Here is a 23,679-nt window from a genome sequence, read left to right on the forward strand (position 1 = left end):
AGTAGGTAGACCTGGAATATCAAGATTTTAAGTGAACACGAACTTACATACCTCTACTATCGAATTGCCGAAGTGGTGTACTCCTATATTTATTGTTAATTACTAATTTAATAAGCCGAAAGGGTATTTTAATAGAAATAGCCTTTTGGCTTATTAAATAGCCGGCGAATATGTTAATAGAAAAGGGGATGGTAAATCCCTTTATGTTTTTTATCTATACATCTCTTAGGAGCTGGGTTTTACATTATGAGAGAATATTAAAGTTAGTGACGGAGCTTGCTCCACCTTTGCATGGAGTTGCCCTGATGTTGTACTACCCAAGTAATCATTTACACTTGGGCTTGCCGATAGTTTTTTCGGCATGAAACTTTATGGATTTCGATCCGAGTTTCGTACCCGGCTATAAAAACATAAAGGGATTTACCATCCCCCTATCTATTAACATATTCGCCAGTAAAATAGCCTTTCGGCTTATTAAATTAGTAATTAACAATAAATATAGGAGTACACCACTTCGGCAATTCGATAATAGAGGTGTGTGAGTTCGTGTTCACTTAAAACCTTGATATTCCAGGTCTACCTACTCACTGATGAGACCTCAAAAAAGGTTGAAACTGGTCTGGGTAGTGACCTCTTCTCATAATGTAAAACAATATATATACATCTCTTAGGAGCTGGGTTTTACATTATGAGAGAATATTAAAGTTAGTGATGGAGCTTGCTCCACCTTTGCATGGAGTTGCCCTGGTGTTGTACTACCCAAGTGATCATTTACACTTGGGCTCGCCGATAGTTTTTTTGGCATGAAACTCTATGGATTTCGATCTGAGTTTCGTACTACCTGGCTATAAAAACATAAAGGGATTTACCATCCCCCTTTCTAAAAAAAAAAGGTATTTTTTGGCCAGAAAGAGACCTAGAGGGAAAACCAAGATCTAGGGGGGGGGATTGATGCAGTCAGTAGTGCCTTAGAAGACTAAAATGATGACCATATTGGAGATCTGACATAATTAATTTGGAAGAAAATTATTGATAAGAAGCCGGTTAAAATGCAAACCTAATCATGTACAAGAAGGCTTCATTTTATGTTTCCTTTATTTATAAAGATTCAAATGAACAAACATTTCAAAATCAACAGTAAAAAAAAAATCAAAAACATGAACAACTCTAAACAAAAAGTATATATGCAGCATGCCAGCAACATTTGCTGTTGTCTTTTGTTTTATATTCTATGGCATTGTGGGTAGAAATTACATAAAAGTTTAGTTTTTGGTTCATCATGAACCACATTATTAAAAATGCTAATAAAGTGAAAGTTTTACTAATATTAGTATTTAAACAATAAATTAAAAATTTCACCTAAAATGTACAGCCAATTCAACATCTCAGTAAAAAATAGTAGAAAATCACTTACCATTTATTAAAAAAATGGAAGTGATTCAATACATTGAATCAGGTGAGCATCATTCTATTATACAGTATTTTTACTTAATTTATAGCTTGTCTTATATTATTTATAAACATTATTTGTGTAAAATAATTATAAAATAATCATAATTCTCTATGAAAATTGTAAAATTATTAACTGGTAGAGGTCAGTTTTCATACTGTAGGAACCAATCTCATTTAAATACATTATAATTTTACTTCAATTTACAAATGATTCACTTGATGAAAGTTACCTGGGAATTAAACCCCTTTCTAAAATGAAGCATTTCTGTACTACTATCATAGTCTCCCCAAACGCTTCCATAAGAGTCCATATCAGGAATTTGATGGTGATGATGAAATTTGGCAAAGACAGTTCAAACTGATATTAATAATTCTGTATTGGCTAGATGAAATTTAGTGAACTTTGGCATGTAGGATATCTGTTAAAATTTAATCGATCCTGCATACCAGAGTATCTTAAAATTTTCTGTAACAAGTGGCCTGACTTATTGCATGAGAATGCTTTTTGTCACAGAATTATGTCTAGAGTAGATTAGCTACAAGTGGCTATCATAAATGTATTATAATGTTTGACACTTATTGGACTTTCTCTGTGATCATTTATTTACTTTTTTTTCCCTTTTTTTCATTAAACCAGCCATTTGTAAACAGATTTTGCATTATTCACCACAGTAGTATATAAAAACTGGTAATATTTGAAGACAAATTATCACTCCTTCCTTACACCTGCATAGCTTGTCACTATGCAAATATGAAAAATTTTAATTCCCTATTATTCAGTTATATCAGAAACTGAATAAATATATGATTGAAGAACATTACTAAATGCATTACTTATGATGGAAAGTCCGCTCATTATAACAGAAAATGCTTAACATTCTTGGTTATCCATAATAGGTTTTTTTGTTGTAGGTCATTTACTTGGTCTTTACTTGTATGTATAATAATTTTCATAATTTTTCTTATATTAATGCATCCATTTAAGGTAAGAAATCTTTTGAAGTAATTGCACCATATTGAAAATGGTGAAACATGCTAAAGAAATAATATCAAATATGTAAAACATATTTGATATGTTTGATGTTATTGTTTTACTGAGTGCAATCATTAAAGGAAACTGTATAGGGATTATTTATTAAATAAAATGTACTTCCCTAAATTTGATCTACTGAAGATATTCTGAGTTTCTTTTATCAAACTTTAATCATTGCATTATTTGTATAAAGATATCCATTGTTTGCTCTAAACACTCCTTTAAACCTACTTCTTGTGTAAATGGTGTGTAGAGAAGAGTCTTATAAAGAGCAAGGTAGTTAGGAGCAGAGTACCAGAGGGTTTGATGTTAGGACCTTTTGTTGTTTTAATATATTCATAAAGAATTAAATATTAAGAATAAAATTTCTCTCTTTGCTGATGATGTAAAGTTGGGTAGAGTAGTCAATTGTTTAGATGACCTGGGTTTTTTATAAGTTGAACTTAAAACATCTAAAGAGTGGATAGGGAAGTAGGGCATAAAATTTAATGTGATCAAAGGCAGGTACATTCAATTTGGTAAGAAAATAATGCTAGATGGGTATAAGTTGAATGGATAGGCTAGAAAAAGTGGATAAATACAAAGATTTGGGTATTTTAGTTGATAGGGAATTTAAGTGCAGGAATCATATTGTTAAGATAACTAGTAAAATATGCTTCACTTGTAGGAGAAATGAAGTAATGATACCATTATACTCGTACAATCCATAGTTATATCAACATTGCATTTTACCTTCCAGTTTACTTACAAAGGTTTTTAATGATGTCAAGAAAATCAAGGATATTCAGATTAAGTGTGTAGAGGGATTGTATCGTAAATATTATGAGAATTGGTGGATTAGTTGTAAACTGATGAATTTATCTAACAAGAGAAGGAAAGGAGATTTAATTGAAGTTTAATTTGGAACATATATAAGATAGCCAGCAGAAGTTTATTATGTTTGGCTAAGCCAGGCTCTACTAGAGAGCATAATAAAAAAAAATAATGAAGAAGAGTCTGAACCAGTATACAAAGCAAAGTTCATTTTCTTACTGTCAGGTAGAAAATATGTAGAAATAGGCTTCATCAGCAAGTTATATAATCAGTGAACTTAGGTATCTTTAAGATAGAATTAGTTGTGACTGGAGGCTAAATTAAAATTTAAGTATATCAATTAACAAATTTAGCATTGTTGAAAATATCACTGTTATGTGTCTGTGTACAGGTGCCCCCCCCCACACTTATTTGACAGGTTAGGGACCAGAGCATCGGTGAAAACTGGAACCTAGCTTCCGGTTCTCTGAACAGCCTTCTCTGTTCTTCAATTAACAAGAGATCCCCATCAGGCCTTATCATGCAACCCAAGAAATTTGCATCTTCGGACTGGACTTCCAATTCTAATTCCCTTGCCATGTCAACAATGTTTAAAGTGATTTCTTCCACTGGATCCTCAAAACTTTAAAAATCATTCATGAGTGTGGGAATGAGATTCTTCCAAACAGCTTTCAGAGTTGTTTCTTTAACTTCCTCCCATGCATCTTTTGTTTTAATGCCATCCAAAATAGTGAACCCTTTCCAGAACGCTTTTAATTTATTTTGTTTTGATCCCTCAGAAAGATAATTATTTAATGCAGCTATAACCTTTGCAAAAGTCCTCCTTCAAAAGATAATAAGATTTGAATGCTGAAATCACACCTTGATCAATTGGCTGCAGTAATTAAGTTGTGTTTGCAAACAGGAGGACAATTTGAATTTCTTTGTATGCCTCAGTCAGAGTTCTATGGTGGCATTATCAACAATCAGTAGAATCTTAAATGGAATTTTCTATTCCCTGCAATAAGCCTCAACTGCAGGCTTGAAAGAATTTGAGAACCAAGTTGAAAATAAATCAGCAGTAATTCAGGCTTTTGCATTAGACTTATAATAGACTGGGAGGCTAGATTTTAAATAGTTTCTAAGAGCCCTAGGATTTTCTGAATGGAATATAAGCATAGGCTTTAACTTGCAGTTACCAGCTGTATTAGCCCCTAGCAACAGTGTTCGCCTATCTTTTGCAGCTTTGAATCCAGGCATTTATTTCTCTTCTTTTGCAATAAAAGTTATTACTGGCATTTTCTTCCAGTATAGGACTGTTTCGTCTACATTGAAAATCTGTTTCTTTGTATAGCCGCCTTCTATAATTTTTTCAAGTTTTGCAGGATAAATTTCTGCAGCTGAGTTGTCTGCACTAGTTGCTTCTCCCTACATTTTTATATTATGCAAGCTGGACCTAGCCCTAAATGTTTCTTTTGCAGATGTCTCTCCTCTTTTAGCCTTTATTGTATTAAATAGACTTAGGTCTTTGACCTGGATAATGTCTGTGCTTAGAGGAATATTGTAGCTGATTTGGTCTTGAAACCACACATTTAAAAAATTTTCCATATCATCTATTTGGCTGTCTGTCTTTCTAATGATTAGTATACACTAGCAAATAATTTTCAATTTTCTCCAACACTTCGGCTTTATTCTTAACAATTGCACCAACTATTCTGCAAGATACACCTAGCTTGTGACCTATATCAGTATGCACATGCCTTCCTCACTAAGTTTGATTAGTTCTAGTTTTTCTTGCAAATTGAGAAACTTGTAGTTTCTTTTAGCTTTGTCACTATACCTAGGTGCCATTATAATCACAAATATAAGTATGAATATTATGTTATAAGCACAAATATAAGCAATGCCCCATGTATAAATACACTGAACTTGAGTTGATTGAGAGAAGAAGCATGGAAGATCAGCAACACAATGCAAAAGAGCAACCCACATGGTGAGTGTAAGCATTGTGGTTATATTTGAAAGGGATGAAAGAGTGGAATGGCTAAATGCTGGTGACTACTGTATAAATACGTGTGAAAAAATAAATAAATAGGTGAGTGGATGAGAAGTTAAGTTAAGCTGATGAATTTACACAAGCCACCCTATACGAAACTGGTGAAATTTGTGGTCTTATTAGTTTGACCATTGGTGATTAGTCAGTATGTGCTTTGCCTGCTGTTTATCCCCCCCCCCGAAATTGATTAGTCAGTCTCAGGTGAAAGAGATTAGGGATCTGGGAGTGATAGTAGAGGGACAGAGACTTTTAGGGGTCACATGGCTAAAATTGTATGAACATTCCAATGGATTATGGCAATAACGAGGAGAGCACTGACATGCAAGGTTATGGTTCCTTGTATAAGGCTTTGATCAGGCCACCTATTGACTACTGTGTGCATATTTTTGGTTGTCAGGTTTCCAAGGGAATGATGTATTGGTAGAGGGTCCATAGAAGGTTTACTAAGTTAGTGTCAGGTCTATAGAAGGTCAGATACAAGGAGGATTGAGGGAAAGCAATTACAGAGTCTCGTGAATAGAAGAAGAGGGGGTGTGATTGAGACACATAAGTTAGTGAGGGGGTTGTTACCAGCTTAATGTGGAGGAGATTTTTCATAGAGCAGGAGGAGTGAGAAGCAGTTTCTTTGCATGGACAGTGATTGTTGAGTAGAATGCATTGCCTGAAAGTGTGGAAACTGTGAATAGGTTTAAGACATGGTTCAGCAATGTTTTTTGCATGAGAGAGACCTCCTGCGATGAGTCCTTTTGACTTCATGGAAGTCAGATGTTAATAATAAATATGAATTAGTTATCTCATGGAGTTCATGCCATATCCACTCTATATAGACATGTCTCCTGGTGGAAGGCTGGTAATAAAGTTACACATGTAGTTACATACTATATATGTATAATTGTTAGCAGTAGTTGGCTGTTTCATCTGTGTGAAAATTTGACCCTTGCATATGTGCAAAGAGACACACATGGGAGATTCCTTTGTCCATCACTGGACTGCTTGCTACCAAGACAGAAGAAGAAAGGAAAGAAATTAAATAAAATTTTATTTTGTGTGTAGAATATAAGAATGAAATAAATAGTGCAGTGTTTTTGACAAGGATTTTCAGCTAAGGAGTTTAAATAACTTTTCCGTTATGCTGATAAATAAACATTCTGATTGATTGAATAACAGTTCAGTTCATGGAAAAGCTATTTATGCTTTTTTATTAATTTTATTTTATTTTATTTATTTTTCTTTTTCAACCTCACACAAAGGTCTCAAGAACTATAACATAACAGTGCCATGTGTTGGCAAGTGATCAGAGAGAAGAATAGAAATGATTAATTTGTTTCTTGAAAAATTGGAAGTTGTATGTATTGGGAAAAATGGTATGGAGAAGGCTTCCAAAGGACAGAGTTATATGAAATGAAGGAGGAGGATGAGAAGCTGTTTCAGTGAGTCTGAAGCTGAACATTATATGGATGTTGGCAAGCAACTGCCCATGTTCTCACATGATTAGAGGCAAAGTGGAATAGTGGTGACCAGTTCATTCGAGCAGCCTCAAGGAAATACCTGTAGAAAAGAGATAATGCAGAAACAGAGCATCTATGGGAAAACACTTGGAGAGAAGAGTCAACTATAAAGTCATTTATAAAATGATAGAAGTTGAGCAGAAAAGAAGAACTGTTTAGAATGAAAAGAATACTGTAAGAAAATAATTAAAAAAAATACTGTTTCCTGTTAATAAGGATGATTCTCTCTCTTTTAGTAAAAAATACACTCCTTTTCGAAATGTTTCTTGTTGTTCAAGTCTTCTGAACGATTTCTGTATGTTCTGATAAGGATTTTCTGGCAAATATCTGAGAGGATATTTGCCAGAAAAACAGTCATTTTGATTTAAGTTAGTGTGGTGCAATGTCACTTCTGCACCCCCCCCCCCCCCTCTTTGAACAATCACTCAAACTTAAAATGATATTGATGTAACAGATGGATTCAGGACCAGAGTATTGTGGTTAGCATCTACTCTGTGTTTGCCAAACCAGATTTTTTGGTCTTTTTATGGATGAAGTAAGACTTTTTTTTTTTTTTTTTTTCAAGAGATCATTCTGTTTTCCTCAAATAAGAGAGGAGGCAATTACAGTGAATCTCTAAACCCCAGGGAAGGAAAGAGAGGCCTGTTTATCTTGTAAATAATAAACAGGATGTTCTAGTTATCAAAAATAGTTATGGCAATTTTTCATGTGTAAGAATAAATTTGATCAGTGATGGGAAATTGAAAAATAATTTACTATATGTGAAGGAAAGTTCAGAAAAAATCCAAAATATTTTATTACAATTTGTTTTTTTGATTTTCACTGTCAAACATACATGCAACTGGAAACATGAAATTCTGTTGCTATTTATAACACAAATATAACTAAATAAAATTTTATTAAAACTGATATTTAATTCAATAGTAGTAATTGTTTTGAAAATCAAACTTGAGTTTCTACTTTCAGAAATATTGTCTCCTTATCAGAACATACAGAAATGGTTCAGAAGACTTGAACAACAAGAAACATTTCAAAAAGGAGTGCATTTTTTACTAAAAGGGAGAGAATCATCAGCTATAGAGGTTAGTTATATTGAAAAATAACTTTATGTAATTGTTAGAACTAATAAATTGGTGATTTGTATGTACAATAATGAAACTGTTCTTTCTAAAGAAGATGCGAATAATTCACCTGACCTTTTTTTTTTTGATGTGACTCCTGTCCACAAAAGGTTCATTGACCTATAGTACATTAGTAGCTTGGATGAGAAAAGGATTTTTTTTTATCTATTTTTATTAATTTATATATTTTTCTATTTTATTTATTTTTTACATAATCAGAAAACCCTGCTCCGGAGACTAAACACAAAACTTTTTTTCAAACCACTTCAGGCTTCCAGTAAACAAAGTGGTGGTCTCATACCAGGTGATGACGTTAACTGCTGCCTAAAGACAATCATAACATCCATGCTTACAATGGGATTCAAACCGGCAGCCTGTTGATTAGAGAATAGATACGCTAACCACTTGACCACCCATGTTGGCAACACAGTGATTGAGTGAACTTGATGGAAGGAAGAAAGGATTTATATAAGGTGGATGGCTTACAAATGCATGAATTTGGGATCAAGAGTGTTGAGAAAGTATTGTTCATTGAGAGTTCATATGTGCAGTCAGAGAAATGAGAATGTTTGGCGGGGGGGGGGTATAGGTCCAGGCAACCTAGAGGTTAGTAAGTGAGAGATTGATATCACGATGCTAAACGTAGCACTCCAGGTTCTTAACTTTTGTGGGCTAAGCATCACAAGTTGTAAGTGAGGTGTGGGTTTAAAGCAGTATTATTACAACTTATGTATACTTAAAAAAATCAGGTAATGCCTTTTATTCCCTTATAGGGAGTAGGCAAGGCCATATTAGTCCTATCTAACTTTTGACGACTGAGGAAGCCATTTAATCTCCACCAGTTACTAATCAGAGATACCTGACCCAAGATTATCAGTAATTCTAATCAGTATCTGATGAAGAGATGACTGACAGCCGTTGCCATCTCGTGGTTCCTAAGACAGTGTTATTGTCTAAAATAGTGTGGGTTCTATGATTGATTTTCTTGAGTTTAGTAATACCAGAAATATTTGAAATAAAGACGAGGAGTGCTTGGCATTGGTTAGCTCAGCTTGGTCAAAGGTTACAGCTATAACTGAGACATGGTTGACAGATGATGATATGGTCATAGAAATATTTCCATGTTTAAATTTCCATAGCTAATATTCATGTCAAAGTTTCTGAAAAAGAAAACACTGGAATGTAAATAAATAATTTACTATCTAAAATTATTTATAGCTGATGTTTTGCTGGCGTTATCAGAGACAGTGTAACACTATACCTTCTGAGTGAAGACACAAACTAAAATGACTTGGATAACAAGGGACGTCACGTGCATATAGGGCACCAGTGGCACTCTTCGTGGTGATAATGCTAGCTAAAGCTATTGAAAACGTTGGCTGTAAATAGTTACTTTTAGATAGTCTTCTGAGAGGACAGAAGGAACAGGATGGAGTGAGGGATTTTGCTCATGAGGCAAACCCCCCCCCCACAGGAATTAAATGGCAGAGAAATTAAAGCCTGTCTGGTATGAGGCTATCTGGTGTAAGATAGAGGCCAACAGCATGAAATATGTAAGTGGTTGCTTCTATAATATAGGTGGTGTAAGAGAGAATGTAGATGACATGCATTTGGCAAATTAGTATGATGTGTACAGGATGAGTGATTATTATGGGGGATCTCAACTATGGAGGGATCGATTAGCAGGAGGAATGGTCACCGGGAGAGAAGGGAATGGAATTTGTATTGCTGCTGAGAGATAATTACTTGAGGCAGCTTGTAATGGAGGGGACACAAGTTTCAAGAATGCTGGATCTGATCATTGTATCAGAGAACTCAACACTAACAAATCTAGCTACTCTTCCTCTGCTTGGGGAGAGAGAGAGAGTCAGTGAGTGAGTGATCATATAGTCTTGACCTGGGAAATTGCCAGACATGCAGAATGTAGAATTACAAAGTGTCAGCTTTCAGCAGTGAAATGGCATGAGAATTTGGATTGGAGAAATATTGGTGGTGCATAGGAGGTGGTTAAGGGATGTTTGAAGAAAGCTGTATTAGCATGTATACTCAAAGCAACATTAAACTGATAAATCAGGTAGGAATTATAAATGGCTGAACAGCATCATTTAGCAGGATTTGTGGACAGAGAAAGAGTTGTGAAGAGAATATATATGAAACGGTGATCAGCATACCCAAGAGCAGTACGAATTACAGGCAAGAAGAGTGACCTGTATGGTAAGAAAGGCCAGAGCTAATTATGAGAAAAAGCTATCTGATGAGGCCAAAAGAAATCCTAACTTTCTTTCACTATGTGGCAAGTAAAAGAAGGATGACTTATAAAAGTGCCAGTGGTGGGGAGGTAACAGAACCAAACTGTATAGTTAAGTTACTGAGTGAGCATTTGGCAGTGATGTATCATCTAAGTAGTGATGTTGCAATACAGAATGTGACAGTGACTGATGGAAGAAATGGAGGAGGCTCAAAGACAGATGTAACAAATTATTTTTATAATAAAGTGACAGTGGAATTGGATGAGGAAACTGCCTACTGAGTAATGTTTTGCTAGACCTTGCAAAGACATTTGACAGAATTCCACTTCAAACTCTGTTGCACAAATTGAAATGGATATGAATTGGATTAGAATGTGACTGATGGATATATATCAAACAGTGGGTTATAAAGGAGTTGAGTTCAGGAGAAAGGTGACTAGTGTTATATCATGGGACTCAGTACTTGGTCCTCTGTTGTTTAATTTGTACATCAGTGATATAGAAAATATTCTTTTTTTTTTTTCTGATGCAAAACTGGCAAGATTGATGATAAATGAAAGATCCCGCAGGAAGTATGGGCAGAGGTAAATTGCTGTCAGTTTAATGTTGCAGTTAGGGAAGAAGAGATCAAAGCTGTGTATTATATTGATGGGACTGAGCTGTAGGAAACTCGTGAAGCTGGGGACTTTAGGAGGGTCATTATGGACATGGAATTGAAGTTTAGAGGGCATATTTCAAAGATAGCCAAAACTGCACATGAGATTATGTGGTTGTTGAACAACACACTAACAAACAGTGATATTATTGTTCCTCTATATCAGGGTTTCCCAAATGGTGTTCCGCAAGAAATTCTCCTGGAATTTGTCATTTTAGTTTTCTAAGCATTTCTCATGAATAAATATTTTATAGTGGAAATATTCGTGAATATGTTGAAAAGCTCAGACCCAGAACGCCTAATAACATCTGTGTAACAAATATTAGTGACCAAGCCGTGTATTTTTAAACATGGAAGTATTCATGAATTATCATTAATTTTCAAACATTGAAACATTTCAACATTTGGGAAAGGGAATACCGCTGCTTAGGTTCGATTATAAAAATTGCCTGCAAGCAGATTATAACAGCAGATGGCATGTCCTCTGTTCTCAAAGCTGAAGGAAATGACATCTGTGTAACAAATGTCAGTGACCAAGTGGCATATTTTTAAACATGGAAATATTCATGGATTATCATTAATTTTCACACATCGAAACTTTTCAACATTTGGGAAAGGGAATACCGTTGTTTATGACCAGTCATAAAAATTGCCTCAAACTCATTACAACAATGGGCTGGCGTATCCTCTGTTCTCAAAACTGAACAAAATAACATCTGCGTTGCAAATGTTAGTGACCAGTCAGCAAGGAAGTATAAAGAATTTTTCCACTGAAATTGAAGATCAAGGTAGTCTGTATCCGGTTCTAGGATCTAGTAATACTGAATGCTTTCTTCACAAGTTTGTATCGTAGGGTGAAAGTGCTTGTTTTGAAACCGTAGTGCCATGATTTTTTAAAAGTAATAGGCCTACAGATTTAAATTTTAATATGAATAAGAGACAAGGGACTTTGTTTAATTTTGGTGTTAAGAAATCTCTTATTGAAGGTGTTTGTAACACAACAGATAATGATTCATCCACCTCCAGCCTACAAAGCGATCTCCTGGATGTACAAAAGGAGGGGAAAACTACCACCACAAAGGAGAAAAAGTCTGCATTCACTCGTAAGTACTTATAATAATATTATAAATTTTTGGTGATCAGAATGGGATATCATTATCATCATCATCATCAAATTTCTGCCATGTACCCTCAAGGGGTGTACAGGATATGATACTACTACATGAAAAAATTACATCATTATTAACTTCCTATCTACAATTTTCCTCCAAATCAGTCTGTTACTTGTCAAGACTCCAACATTATCAGATCTTATATTTCTATTGTCTAAGGCACTTTGTACCGTATCAATCCACCTATATCTTGGTCTTCCTCTGGGTCGTTTTGCTGCCAACCTGGCAGAGAACACTTGTTTTGCTAATCTTTTCTCTCCCATTCTGTTTAAGTGACCATACCACCTGAGATTAGCTCTGCTAACGCATTCCTGGATGCTGCCAATGTCAAGTTCTTTCCTAATATCCTCGTTTTTAATATGATATTGCCATTGATGCCATCTTTTCACGCCTATAATCTTTCTCAGGATTCTCATATCTGCAGTCTCTAGTCTTTGGTCAAGTGTTTTACTTCTGACCCAGCTCTCAGATCCATAAGTTAAAACTGGTTTGAACACTGTCTTGTATAGCTAATTTAGTGTTCCGACTAATTTCTCTCTTATTCCATATGAATTTATTCAGTTAACTTCCCACCATACCAGCTTTGCTGATTTTGTTGTCTATTTCTATATTTAATTTACCATCATCAGTAAAATCGTGCCTAAGTAGCTGAAATGTTTTACTTGTTCCACAGGTTCTGAATTCACAACACAGTTGACATTTTCAATGATTCTGCCTATTTTCATTGTCTTTGTCTTTTTATTGCTGACCTTCATACCATATCTATTACAACAGCTATTCAATTTAGTCAGAGAATCTTGCAGACTTGTAGCGGATTTATTTAGAAGTATAACATCATCCTCATAAAGCAAAGAGCTGACATTAACATCTCCAATTTTGATATCATGTTTAATACCACTTTCCTTCATAATGTGATCCATATAGATAATGAATAACAGAGGGAATAATGTACATCCTTGTCTCACACCAGATTGAACATTAAACCATCTTCCTGTACTTCCTTCAATGATAACTGCTGACTTACAACTCAAATAAAGACTAAGTATTGCTTGATATAATGCCCCATTGACACCATATAACTGCAGCATATTGAATAGCTTCTCTCTTGGCACTTTGTCATATGTCTTTTCCAAATCGACAAAACTTAAATACAGATCTTTGTTATATTCCCATGCTTTCTCGACTATTTGTCGTAAAGTGAAGATCTGATCCTGACAGCCTCTATTTGGCCTGAATCCAGCTTGTTCTTCACCAAGCTTTTCTTCCACAATTCTTCTCAACCGTTTCTCAAGTATACTTGCATAGATCTTGCCAGGAACACTCAGTAGGGAAATACCTCTGTAATTCTCACATTCAGTTTTATATATGGGTACTATCAGAGCTCTACTCCAATCATCGGGAATTCGTCCCTCTGTCCAGGCTTTCTGAACTATGCAGTGCAGCCACTGTAAGACTTTTATACCACCATACTTCAGTATTTCTGGTCGAATATTATCTACTCCTGCTGCCTTTCCACATTTCACGCCTTTGATGGCTTTTTCTACTTCAAGTGTGGATATGTATTCCTGACTGCATGCCTGGTCAGTGTTTTTTATCACTGTGCTGTTATCACTGCTTGTTTCATTTAGCAGTTTTTCAAAGTAATTACTCCATACTTCAAGGATATCTTTTTCTCCTGTTTTCATGTCACCTTTATCATCTCTAACTCCTTTTACAGCGCTCTTTCCTCCATTCCTAAGCCTCTTCAACAACCTCCAGAATATTTTGCCACTTTCTTGATATTTATTTTCTATATTCTTGCCAAAGTCCTCCCATGACTTTTGTTAAGCTAGTTTTACACAGTGTTTAGCATCTTTCATTTGTCTCTATATTCTTTAAGAATGCAAGCTGACTTATTTGCCAGGAACTTTTGATATGCTTTCTTCTTTTCCTTCACTGCCTCTTTAACTTCTTGTGTCCACCAGGGAGTTCTGAATTTTTTATCCTTGTAGACAACCTGACAACGTGCCTCTCTGGCAGAATCAATAAATGTTTGATTCCTGTTCTCAAACTCTTTCATTTTTTTTTCAATAATCTTTCTGTATTTTAGTCTACAGTTCAGATCTGAGAGCTGCTCAAATTTTATTCGCTTTAAAACTTTCTTACATGTTATTCTTTTCAATATGAAATTCAATTTTATTCTGCTCAAGACTAAATAGTGATCACTTCCAATTTCAAATCCTCTGTACACTCTGGTGCCCTGCACCAGGGAGAAAACATCACTATCAACAATAACATAGTCAATGAGACTTTTCTTATTCCTTGCCTCTTCTCTCCATGTGAATTTGTGCACATTTTTATGTTGGAACATGGTGTTAGTAATAACCAGTCCATGTCCTGAGCAGAAATCCAACAGATATTTGCCATTATTATTAGATTTGCTCTTTTCTCCAAATTTTCCCAAAATATTTTTGTATGTCTCACAATCATGTCCTAGTCTGCTATTTAGATCCCCAACAAGGACCAACTTTTCCTTTTTAATTGTGTCAGTTGCATTTTCTAAAGCCTCAAAAAATCCCCCCACTTCTACCTTAGTAGAACTTCTGTTGGACCATAGGTACAAATAAGTCTCATTGTCCAGTTCCCCATTCTCATATTTGCCCACATTACTCTACTTGAGACTGACTGCCATTCAAGAAGATTAGCCTCGTATTTTGTGTTGAATAGTATGGCTACTCTTTGTTTTCCTTGATTGTCATTGCCTGAATATAACATTTTGTATTTATTGCTCAGAAAGATCTTACCAGTTTTGGTCTTTTTTGTTTCAGTCACCCCTATTATGTCGATCTGGTACTTATCTAATTCCTCCGCTAGGTCCATTTCTTTGCTATTCAGGTTTCTTATGTTGATAGTACCGATCTTCAACTCTGGTGATGTTGTGTTGGGGTGTGTTTTCAGATTTGTTCCAGTAGCTGACTTTTCGCTGTTCGCCCTGGTTCCCTGGCGAGAACAACGGGGGCCTTGTTTAACCGGGCGACGCCCCAGCCGGCATGAAATTTTGTCATGTTATACCATCATTTTTTATTTTGGTTTAATCAATAAGAATACAATTTGGTCGGCTAAATCCCAAATTGCCAGCCCATCCTCGTTCGTTCAGTATCAAAGTAGATACCCAACAAGGTGCACTGCGAGAAGGTGAGGATTGGACATTAGGTCAGAAGCCCTGGTCGGTTCTCCGCATTCCTTTAAAGGCTATGTGGAGGTCTCCTCTCAGTTATACAGCTTTGACCCTTAAGCACCCCCAGAATGGGATATGTCAATGAAAATCAGCACAAATTAATTTAATGTTGTTTATGTTTAATTGATGTTTAATTAATTATTAATTCATACATTACAAAATAACCAAGGTGTTCCATGAAAATTTCAGTATTTGTCAAGTGTTCCATCGTAGAAAAATTCTGGGAAATGCTGCCCTATATAATGCTTTAATAAGGCCACACCTGGGCTACTGCATGCACATTTAGTCACTTGGATTCCACATGGATGAAGAAGTGGTGGAGAGGAACCAGAGATGAGTGACAGTTTGTAGCAGGCGTATGGAATGATTCTGAGAACAGATTGGCAGTCTGTGGGCTTCATAAGCTGATAGGCAAAAAAGAGGAAATATGATAGAAGCATATATATAAGTTATTGAAGGGAGTTTTATAGGATTGACCCTGCAGAATTTTTTCAGTACATGGAAGGAAGGGAAAAAATGAGGGACCATCCATAAAAATTGTGTAAGAGTGTGGTTATCAAGGATGTTAGGACTAGATTTTTTGCTTGGATGGTGGTGAATGGGTAGAATGCATTTCCAGAGGTAGTTGGGAGTGCTCCAGCTGTGAATTAGTTTAAGGAGAGGTATGATAGATATTGCACGAATAATGAGTCTTCTGACTCCATAGAGATACCTGTATAATAATAATAGCAGTAATTATTTTAAACAGTCTAAATAAACTTTAAAAGATGCAGGCAGATTTTATCTTGCTCATCAAAGGGAGAAAAGTACTGGAAGAGAGAGGTATGAGACTGAGCAGAAGTAAGACAGAGTATATGTGTTGCACACAGGAGACAGATCTGGAGCTGGAAGGAAATGTCATCAGGAAGTTGAGAGACTTTAGATACTGAGGTTCAACAATGGAAGAAGATGGAGGAGCTGAGAAGGAAGTGGGATGCAGGATACAAACGGGTTGGAGGAACTGGCAGGAGATGGCTGGAGTGTTATGCGATAAGAGCCGATCAGTCTGAAAGGCAAAATCTGTAGGACAGTAGTGAGGCCAGCTATGACATATGCTATTGAAACTGTGGCCCTGAGGAAAAATAACATCAGCAGGATGGAAGTAGCAGAGATGAGAATGTTTAGGTGGATGTGCAGTGTAACCAGAAAGGATCGTCTGAGAAATGACTATGTCAGGGGAACGGTGAAAGTTACAAACTTAGGAGCAAAAATACAGGAGGCAAGGTTGAGATGGTTTGGTCATGTGATGAGGAGGGAGGACGAATATGTGGGAAGAAGGGTCATGTAGATGGATGTGCAAGGAAGGCAGAAGTGTGGGCGGCCAAAGACGAGATGGAGGGAGGTGGTAGAAGAGGACTTGAGGATGAAGAACTTGGATGTGGTGACAGCCCAAAACAGGAAGGTGTGGAGAAGACTCATTATCAACAGTGACCCCACTTAAGTGGGAGAAGCTGAAGAAGAAGATCAAATATATCTTGTTTTTAAATTTCTACAAAAAATTAATTTCTATATTTATATATAGAAGTGTTTTAGTATTTATGCTGATTTTATTTGTTAGGGAATTTTTATATATAGAATTTTTACATTATACATGAACATTTGTTACTTATGTTTTAACTCTGGGCTTGGCTCATCTTCATAAACTTCCTTATCACTATGTGACTTCACTGCTATCTACAGATGACTAGTTTGTAGTGTGAACTTGATGCATGTCACTTGTTGTGTATACAGTTCCTCTCATTATAGCAAACTGGTAAGGATAACAGCAATATTGTATTATATACAATAATATAATAGAGGTGATAGCCAGATGAATAGAGGGATTATATGTACAACAGATGGCATACATGCAACTCACATTACAAACTAGTCATCTATTACAGTAGTGAGGTCACACTGTTAAGGAGCCAAGTCCAGGATGAAAACAGCAAGTAACAAATGTTTATATGTAATGTAAAAAAAAAAAACATTTTAAAAACATTTCTATAAATATGTTGTAATAGGTTTCACGGTATAATAAGAACACAGATGGTTAAGAAAATAACTATTTATTAACTTAAAGCTAATATTTCGCTGGTATTATATCCAGTATCTTCAGAGCACACAACACAAAGTTTGTTACAAATGTAAGACAACCACAATCCAGTGTAACAGTGGGGGCTAGTATAAGTGATTGCAGCGTGCAGCACAAGACTAAAGTCCTAATATGGCGCCATCTAGGTAAAAAAAAAAAAAAAAAAATCAAAGTTTTGAAAGTTAATAAATAGTTAATAAATAGTTTTTTAAGTTAATAAATAGTTATTTTCTTAACCATCTGTGTTCTTATTATACCGTGCAACCTATTACAACATGTCTGATGAACACATTAGCCTATCCACGCATATTTCTATAAATACTTTGTAATCTGAATTTATAACAGCAGTATTTTATGGTGCTTAATTTGAGATGTTTTGGTAGTTTGTTTTAGTGAGGGAGTTTATTAATGGTGTTTGCTGTAGTGGAAATATGAAGTTTATTGAAAATCACATAAGAAATGAGAAATTGCATAAAGAGAAGGAAATTGGAGACCTCAAGGTGATTATTTAAAAAAAAGACATTTGATATTTTATTTAAAATTATAGTGATCATAAAAACACTGTCAATATCACCAGAGTCGAAGATCGGTACTATCAACATAAGAAGCCTGAATGGCAAAAAAATGGAGGTAACTGAGAATTGGATAAGTACCAGATCAACATAATAGGGCTGACTGAAACAAAAAAAGACCAAAACTGGCGAGATCTTTCTGAGCAATAAATACAAAATGTTATATTCAGGCATTGACAATCAAGGAAAAGAAGAAGTAGCCATAGTATTCAACACTAAATATGAGCTAATCTTGAATGGTAGGCAATTGCAAGTTGAGTGTTGTGGGCAAATATCAGAATTGGGAACTGGACAATGAGACTTATTTGTGCCTATGGTCCCACAGGAGGTTCTACTAAGGTAGAAGTGGAGGAATTTTTTGAGGCTCTAGAGAAAGCTACTGACACAATGTAAAAGGAAAAGTTGGTCCTGTTGGGGATCTAAATAGCAGAGTAGGAAATGATTGTCAGACATACAAAAATATTTTGGGAAAATTTGGAGAAAAGAGCAAAGTTAATAATAATGACAAATATTTGTTGGATTTCTGCTCAGGACATGGACTAGTTACTACTAACACCATGTTCCAACATAAAAAATGTGCACAAATTCACATGGAGAGAAGAGGCAAGGAATAAGAAAAGTCTTATTGATTATGTTATTGTTGATAGTGAAGTTTTCACCCTTGTGCAGGACACTAGAGTGTACAGAGGATTTGAAAGTGGAAGTGATCACCATTTAGTCTTGAGCAGGATAAAAATTGAATTTCATACTGCTGGCCTGGTGGGCCCAGTGGTTAGCTTATCTGCTCCAGCCAAAAGACTGCAGGTTCGAATCATGCTGTAGGCATGGATATTTGTGATTGTCTGTGAAAATGATAGTGATGGAATTGGTGGGCGGTAGATGGCATTGGTGGAGATGGAGAGTGTAGAGTAGGTGCCCTCCTCGATGAGTCTTTGGACTCCCTGGAGGTGTTATGTAATAATAATATTGAAAAGAAGAATGTGTAAAAAAGTTTTAAAGTGATTAAAAGTTGAGCAGCTCTCAGATGTGAACTGCAGACTAAAGTATACAAACATTATTGAAGGGAAAATGAAAGAGTTTGAGAACAGGAATCAAACCTTGGAGATTCAGTGGCAAACTCTGAAGAAAAACATTGACTGATTCTGCCAGAGAGGCATGTGGTTAGGTTGTTTGCAAGGATAGAAAAATCAGAATGCCATGGTAGACATAGAAGTTAAAGAGGCAGTGAAGGAAAAGAAGAAAGTATACCAAAAGTTCCCGGATATAAGTCAGCTTGTGCTCTTAGAGAATACAGAGACAAATGTAAAAAAGCTGAACATTGTGTAAAACTAGCTATACAAAAGTCAATGGGAAGACTTTGGTAAGAACTTAGAAAATAAATATCAAGAAGGTGGATATTCTGGAGGTTGTTGAAGAAGCTCAGAAATGGAAGAAAGAGTGCTATAAAAGGAATTTGAAATGATAAAGGTGACTCGAAAACTGGAGAAAGAGATATCCTTAATGTATGGAGTAATTCTAAAAAATTGCTAAACTAGAAGTGATGACAGCACAGTGATAAAAAACACTGACCAGGCATGCAATCAGGAATACATATCCATATCCAAAGTAAAAAAGCCATCAAACATCTGAAATGTGGAAAGGCAGCTGGAATAGATGATATTTGACCAGAAATGCTAAAGTATGGAGGTATAAAAGTTTTACAGTGGCTGCACTGCATAGTTAGAGGGCCTGGACAGAAGGACGAATTCTAGCTGATTGGAGTAGAGCTCTCATAGTACCCATATATAAAAAAGGGAAGTAAAACTGGTTGTGAGAATTACATAGGTATTTCTCTATTGAGTGTTCCTGTAAGATTTATGCCAGTATACTTGAGAAACGGTTGAGAAGGATTGTGGAAGAGAAGCTTGGTGAAGAACAAGCAGATTCAGGCCAAATAGAGGTTGTCAGGATCAGATTTTCACTTTACAACAAATAGTTGAGAAGTTGGAATATAACAAAAATCTATACTTAAGTTTTGTAGATCTGGAAAAGCATATGACAAGATGCCAAGAGAGAAGCTATTCAAAACGCTACAGTTGTATGGTGTGAGTGGATCATTATATCAAGCAATACTTAGTCTTTATTTGAGTTGTAACTCAGCAGTTATCATTGAAGGAAGTACAGGAAGATGGTTTGATATTAAATCTGGTGTCCGACAAGAATGTACGTTATTCCCGCTGTTATTCATTATCTATATGGATCTCATTATGAAGGAAAGTGGTTTAAACCTGATATCAAAATTGGAGATGTTAATGTCAGCTCTTTGCTTTATGCAGATGATGTTATACTTCTAAATAAATCCACTACAAGTCTGCAAGATTCTCTGACTAAATTGAATAACTGTTATAATAGATATGGTATGAAGGTCAGCAATAAAAAGACAAAGACAATGAAAATAGGTAGAATTGTTGAAAATGTCAATTGTGTTATGAACAGGGAACCTGTGGAACAAGTAAAACATTTCAGCTACTTAGGCATTATTTTTAGTGAAGATGGTAAATTAAATATGTAAATAGACAACAGAATCAACAGAGCTGGTATGATAGGAAGTCAAATTGATAAATTTATATGGAATAATAGAGAAATTAATAAAGACACTAAATTAGGATCTGAGAGCTGGGGCAGAAGTAAAATACTTGGCCAAAGACTAGAGACCACAGATATGAGAGTCCTGAGAAAGATTATGGGTGTGAACAAATGGCATCAGTGGCAATATCACATTAAAAATGAGGATTTTAGGAAAGAACTTGACATTGTTAGCATCCAGGAATATATTAGCAGAGCTAATCTCAGGTGGTATGATCACTTAAACAGAATGGGAGATTAAAGATTAGCAGAACAAGTGTTCTCTGCCAGGTTGGCAGCAAAACGACCCAGAGGAAGACCAAGATATAGGTGGATTGATACGGTACAAAATACCTTAGATAATAGAAATATAAGATCTGGTAATGTTGGAGTCTTGACAGGTAACATATTGATTTGGCAGAAAATTGTAAATAGGAAGTTAGTAATGATGTAAATTTTTCATGTAGTACTATCGTATCCTGTACACCCCTTGAGGGTAAATGTTAGGAATTTGATGATGATGATGATGATAAAAACACTGTAATTTATTAAATGTATATTTTAAATCCTCACATAATTAGGTTTTCTTGTGTTATCTTTATAGTTGTGTTTGCAACAACCGATACATTTTCCATCTCAATGTGATTATGTTGCTGCTAATTTGAAAGAAGACACAAAGAAATTTAAAGAATGTACAGTTGTATCGAATATAGCTGAAAGTGAAGTATGTATATTATTATCATTGTTTATAGTATTGTAGTTATTTTTTAACACTGTTTTTACTTAATTCTATCAAGCTTGGAAAAGTCACATTAAAGTGTTATTCTGCAGATATTGTAAAAATATATTTCAAAAGCTATAAAGTCTGAACTCTAGAATTTTAAACCTATAGCTGGGAGACAATAATAGTACTCTTTTATGTTTCATATGTTTTCATATCCCACTAGTTATTAGTGGAGTATCCCCACTCATATTAATGATCATGACTAATGGAATGAAGGTCACTTTAAGGTTGTGTTGGTGTGATAGCTAGAATGAAACACCCATTGCTTGTTCTTAGTCCACACTTTAGAGAAGTTTATTATGTGTAGTACCTTATGGTCCCAGGATTCAGTCATTGACAGTTGCATGTGCATTCATCTTTTTGACCATTTTTAAAGTTTGGAAATTGATAATGAACATGGAAACAAACAATAATCAACAGTTGATGATAAATGATAGAAGCTGACCAGTCTTTGCTTCACTTCTCTCTCTCTCTCTCTCTCCCCCTCTCAAAGCCAGATTTGTGTCGTCATAACCATGTGATCAGAAATGCAGAGAAATTACATTTACCTAGGTTAGACTCTGTGGCAGGAGTTCTACTGATGGCTCCTAGCACTTCCATTACCACGTGCATATACAATTATGCATTGTCTTGAAGCAAAAAACATAGTTTTGTTAAGAACTCTAGTCATCTTTGCTAACTTCATTACTGCAAAAGGGTCTTATGTGTTTGTGCATAATACTCATCATACTTTCCTTTTCTATTTTATGCTAGAGAATCGATTCTCTGGAGTCAGAAATATGGTATTGGTATCACTTTTCCATATGAAGGTGCCATGCAGAACTTTGATGCAGGAGAGTTTTTATATTTACATACATACCCTTTCCTGCTATTTCAGTTATGGGTCTTAGTGTCTGAAGGACTCATCATATGTAATTGTAAACAAATAATAAATTAGAATTGCATTTGACTGGAATCATAGGTTTAGCTCATGTTTAATCTGGCTATAACAAGTGAACCCTTTCTAATGACACATTTAAACTAGAGACAGTTCCCATAACGATCATCTTTTGCTCTCCTTCAGCAGATCCTCTCACACACTCCAGTCACTTTCTCATGCATATTCTCTTTGTCTGCAACTTCTCATTCTCATCTCATTTTATCTGTTTCTGTTCTCTGGAACAACATTTCCATTTTCCTCAAAGAAAAGATTACAACAGTTGTTCAAAAAATATACTGGTTGATTCATTAACCACTTGACTACCCATAGCACTGATGTGATACAGGTTTTCAAAGTCTCTGGTGTGCACACGTGTGTGTGTGTGGGGGGGGGGGGTTCATATAAAAAACAAAAAAGCTTCCAAGACATAAAGGATAAGCCTGAGTTTGCACATCTCAGAAATTTTTAAAGATAAGCCCTTATGCGTTTTGCTAGCTAACTGCATATCATAAACACCAACATAAATTGACTTTCCGTATATCATTTTCATGACAGTTTCTACTATCACAAGAAAGGGTATATCAAGAAGACCTTTTCCTGTTTTTTTCAATAGGTAAGAACAAATGACCTACCTCAAAATGTCACTAAGAGCAGACTGGAGGCACAAAGTGAGGAATACCAGCATAAGATGAAACATAGTCAAATAGAATTTCCAAGAACTATTCAACCAGCTATCCAAAAAGCAGAAAAACACTTGTGAGGATAATGCTGAACATGAATACCCTGTCTAACAAGAAAAGCATTTTGAGTAATAACACAGCACATCTTAATAAATGGCCAACACAGCATCTGCAAACAGAAACTCACAAAATACAGCAGAAAAAAAAAAAAAATTGCCAGCTCTGACTTTCACAAACTCAGACTTCCAAATAAGTCTCAATATCTACCAATCTATGGGTGAAGCTACACAGGAACTCTCTCTCTCCAAAGCAGGAGAGGTTGAGATAGCAGATAATGAAGAAGAAAGCATACTTAGTGAAGCCCAAAGCTAACTCCCTTACACAGAAGGTCCTGTTGCCACCCAATAGATCTCATCTTTTCTAAAAGAGTGCAAGGATATCCTCACAAATTATCAATAGCCCTCAAGTTCATGATGACAATCCCAGAACTTGTATTACAGCTCCAAAGCCTACATTCCAAAATGAAGTGCCAAAAGAATAGAGATGAACATCAGAGCCAAGAGAATATGCTACCTTTCCGGTGTCATTTTAAAAAATGACACCAGAACTTTCTACAAAACAATCATTGAAACTGCAAAGAGCTACTTCTCTTACCCCATAACTAGTTATGCTCAATGGTGACAGGAAACCCAGCAGAAATAGAAACAGTCTGGACAGAATACGTTTTGCAAACTCTCAAAAATAAGAGTGTG

General features: G+C 35.5%; 1 protein-coding gene across 1 annotated transcript in view; it reads left to right on the forward strand.

Annotated features, from left to right (window-relative positions):
• MetRS (methionyl-tRNA synthetase 1) overlaps positions 1 to 23,679 on the forward strand; it is a 257,104-nt gene that overhangs the window by 76,810 nt on the left and 156,615 nt on the right. The window contains exons 6-7 of the mRNA XM_090413131.1: positions 7,808 to 7,923; positions 21,149 to 21,268. Of these exons, the coding sequence (XP_090269257.1) occupies positions 7,808 to 7,923; positions 21,149 to 21,268 (236 nt within the window). The remainder of the gene's footprint in view (positions 1 to 7,807; positions 7,924 to 21,148; positions 21,269 to 23,679) is intronic.

Source organism: Typopeltis vanoorti, chromosome 23 (genome assembly GCF_054136105.1).
Source record: "Typopeltis vanoorti isolate ZY-2024b chromosome 23, IOZ_Tvanoo_1.0, whole genome shotgun sequence".
NCBI lineage: Eukaryota > Metazoa > Arthropoda > Arachnida > Uropygi > Thelyphonidae > Typopeltis > Typopeltis vanoorti.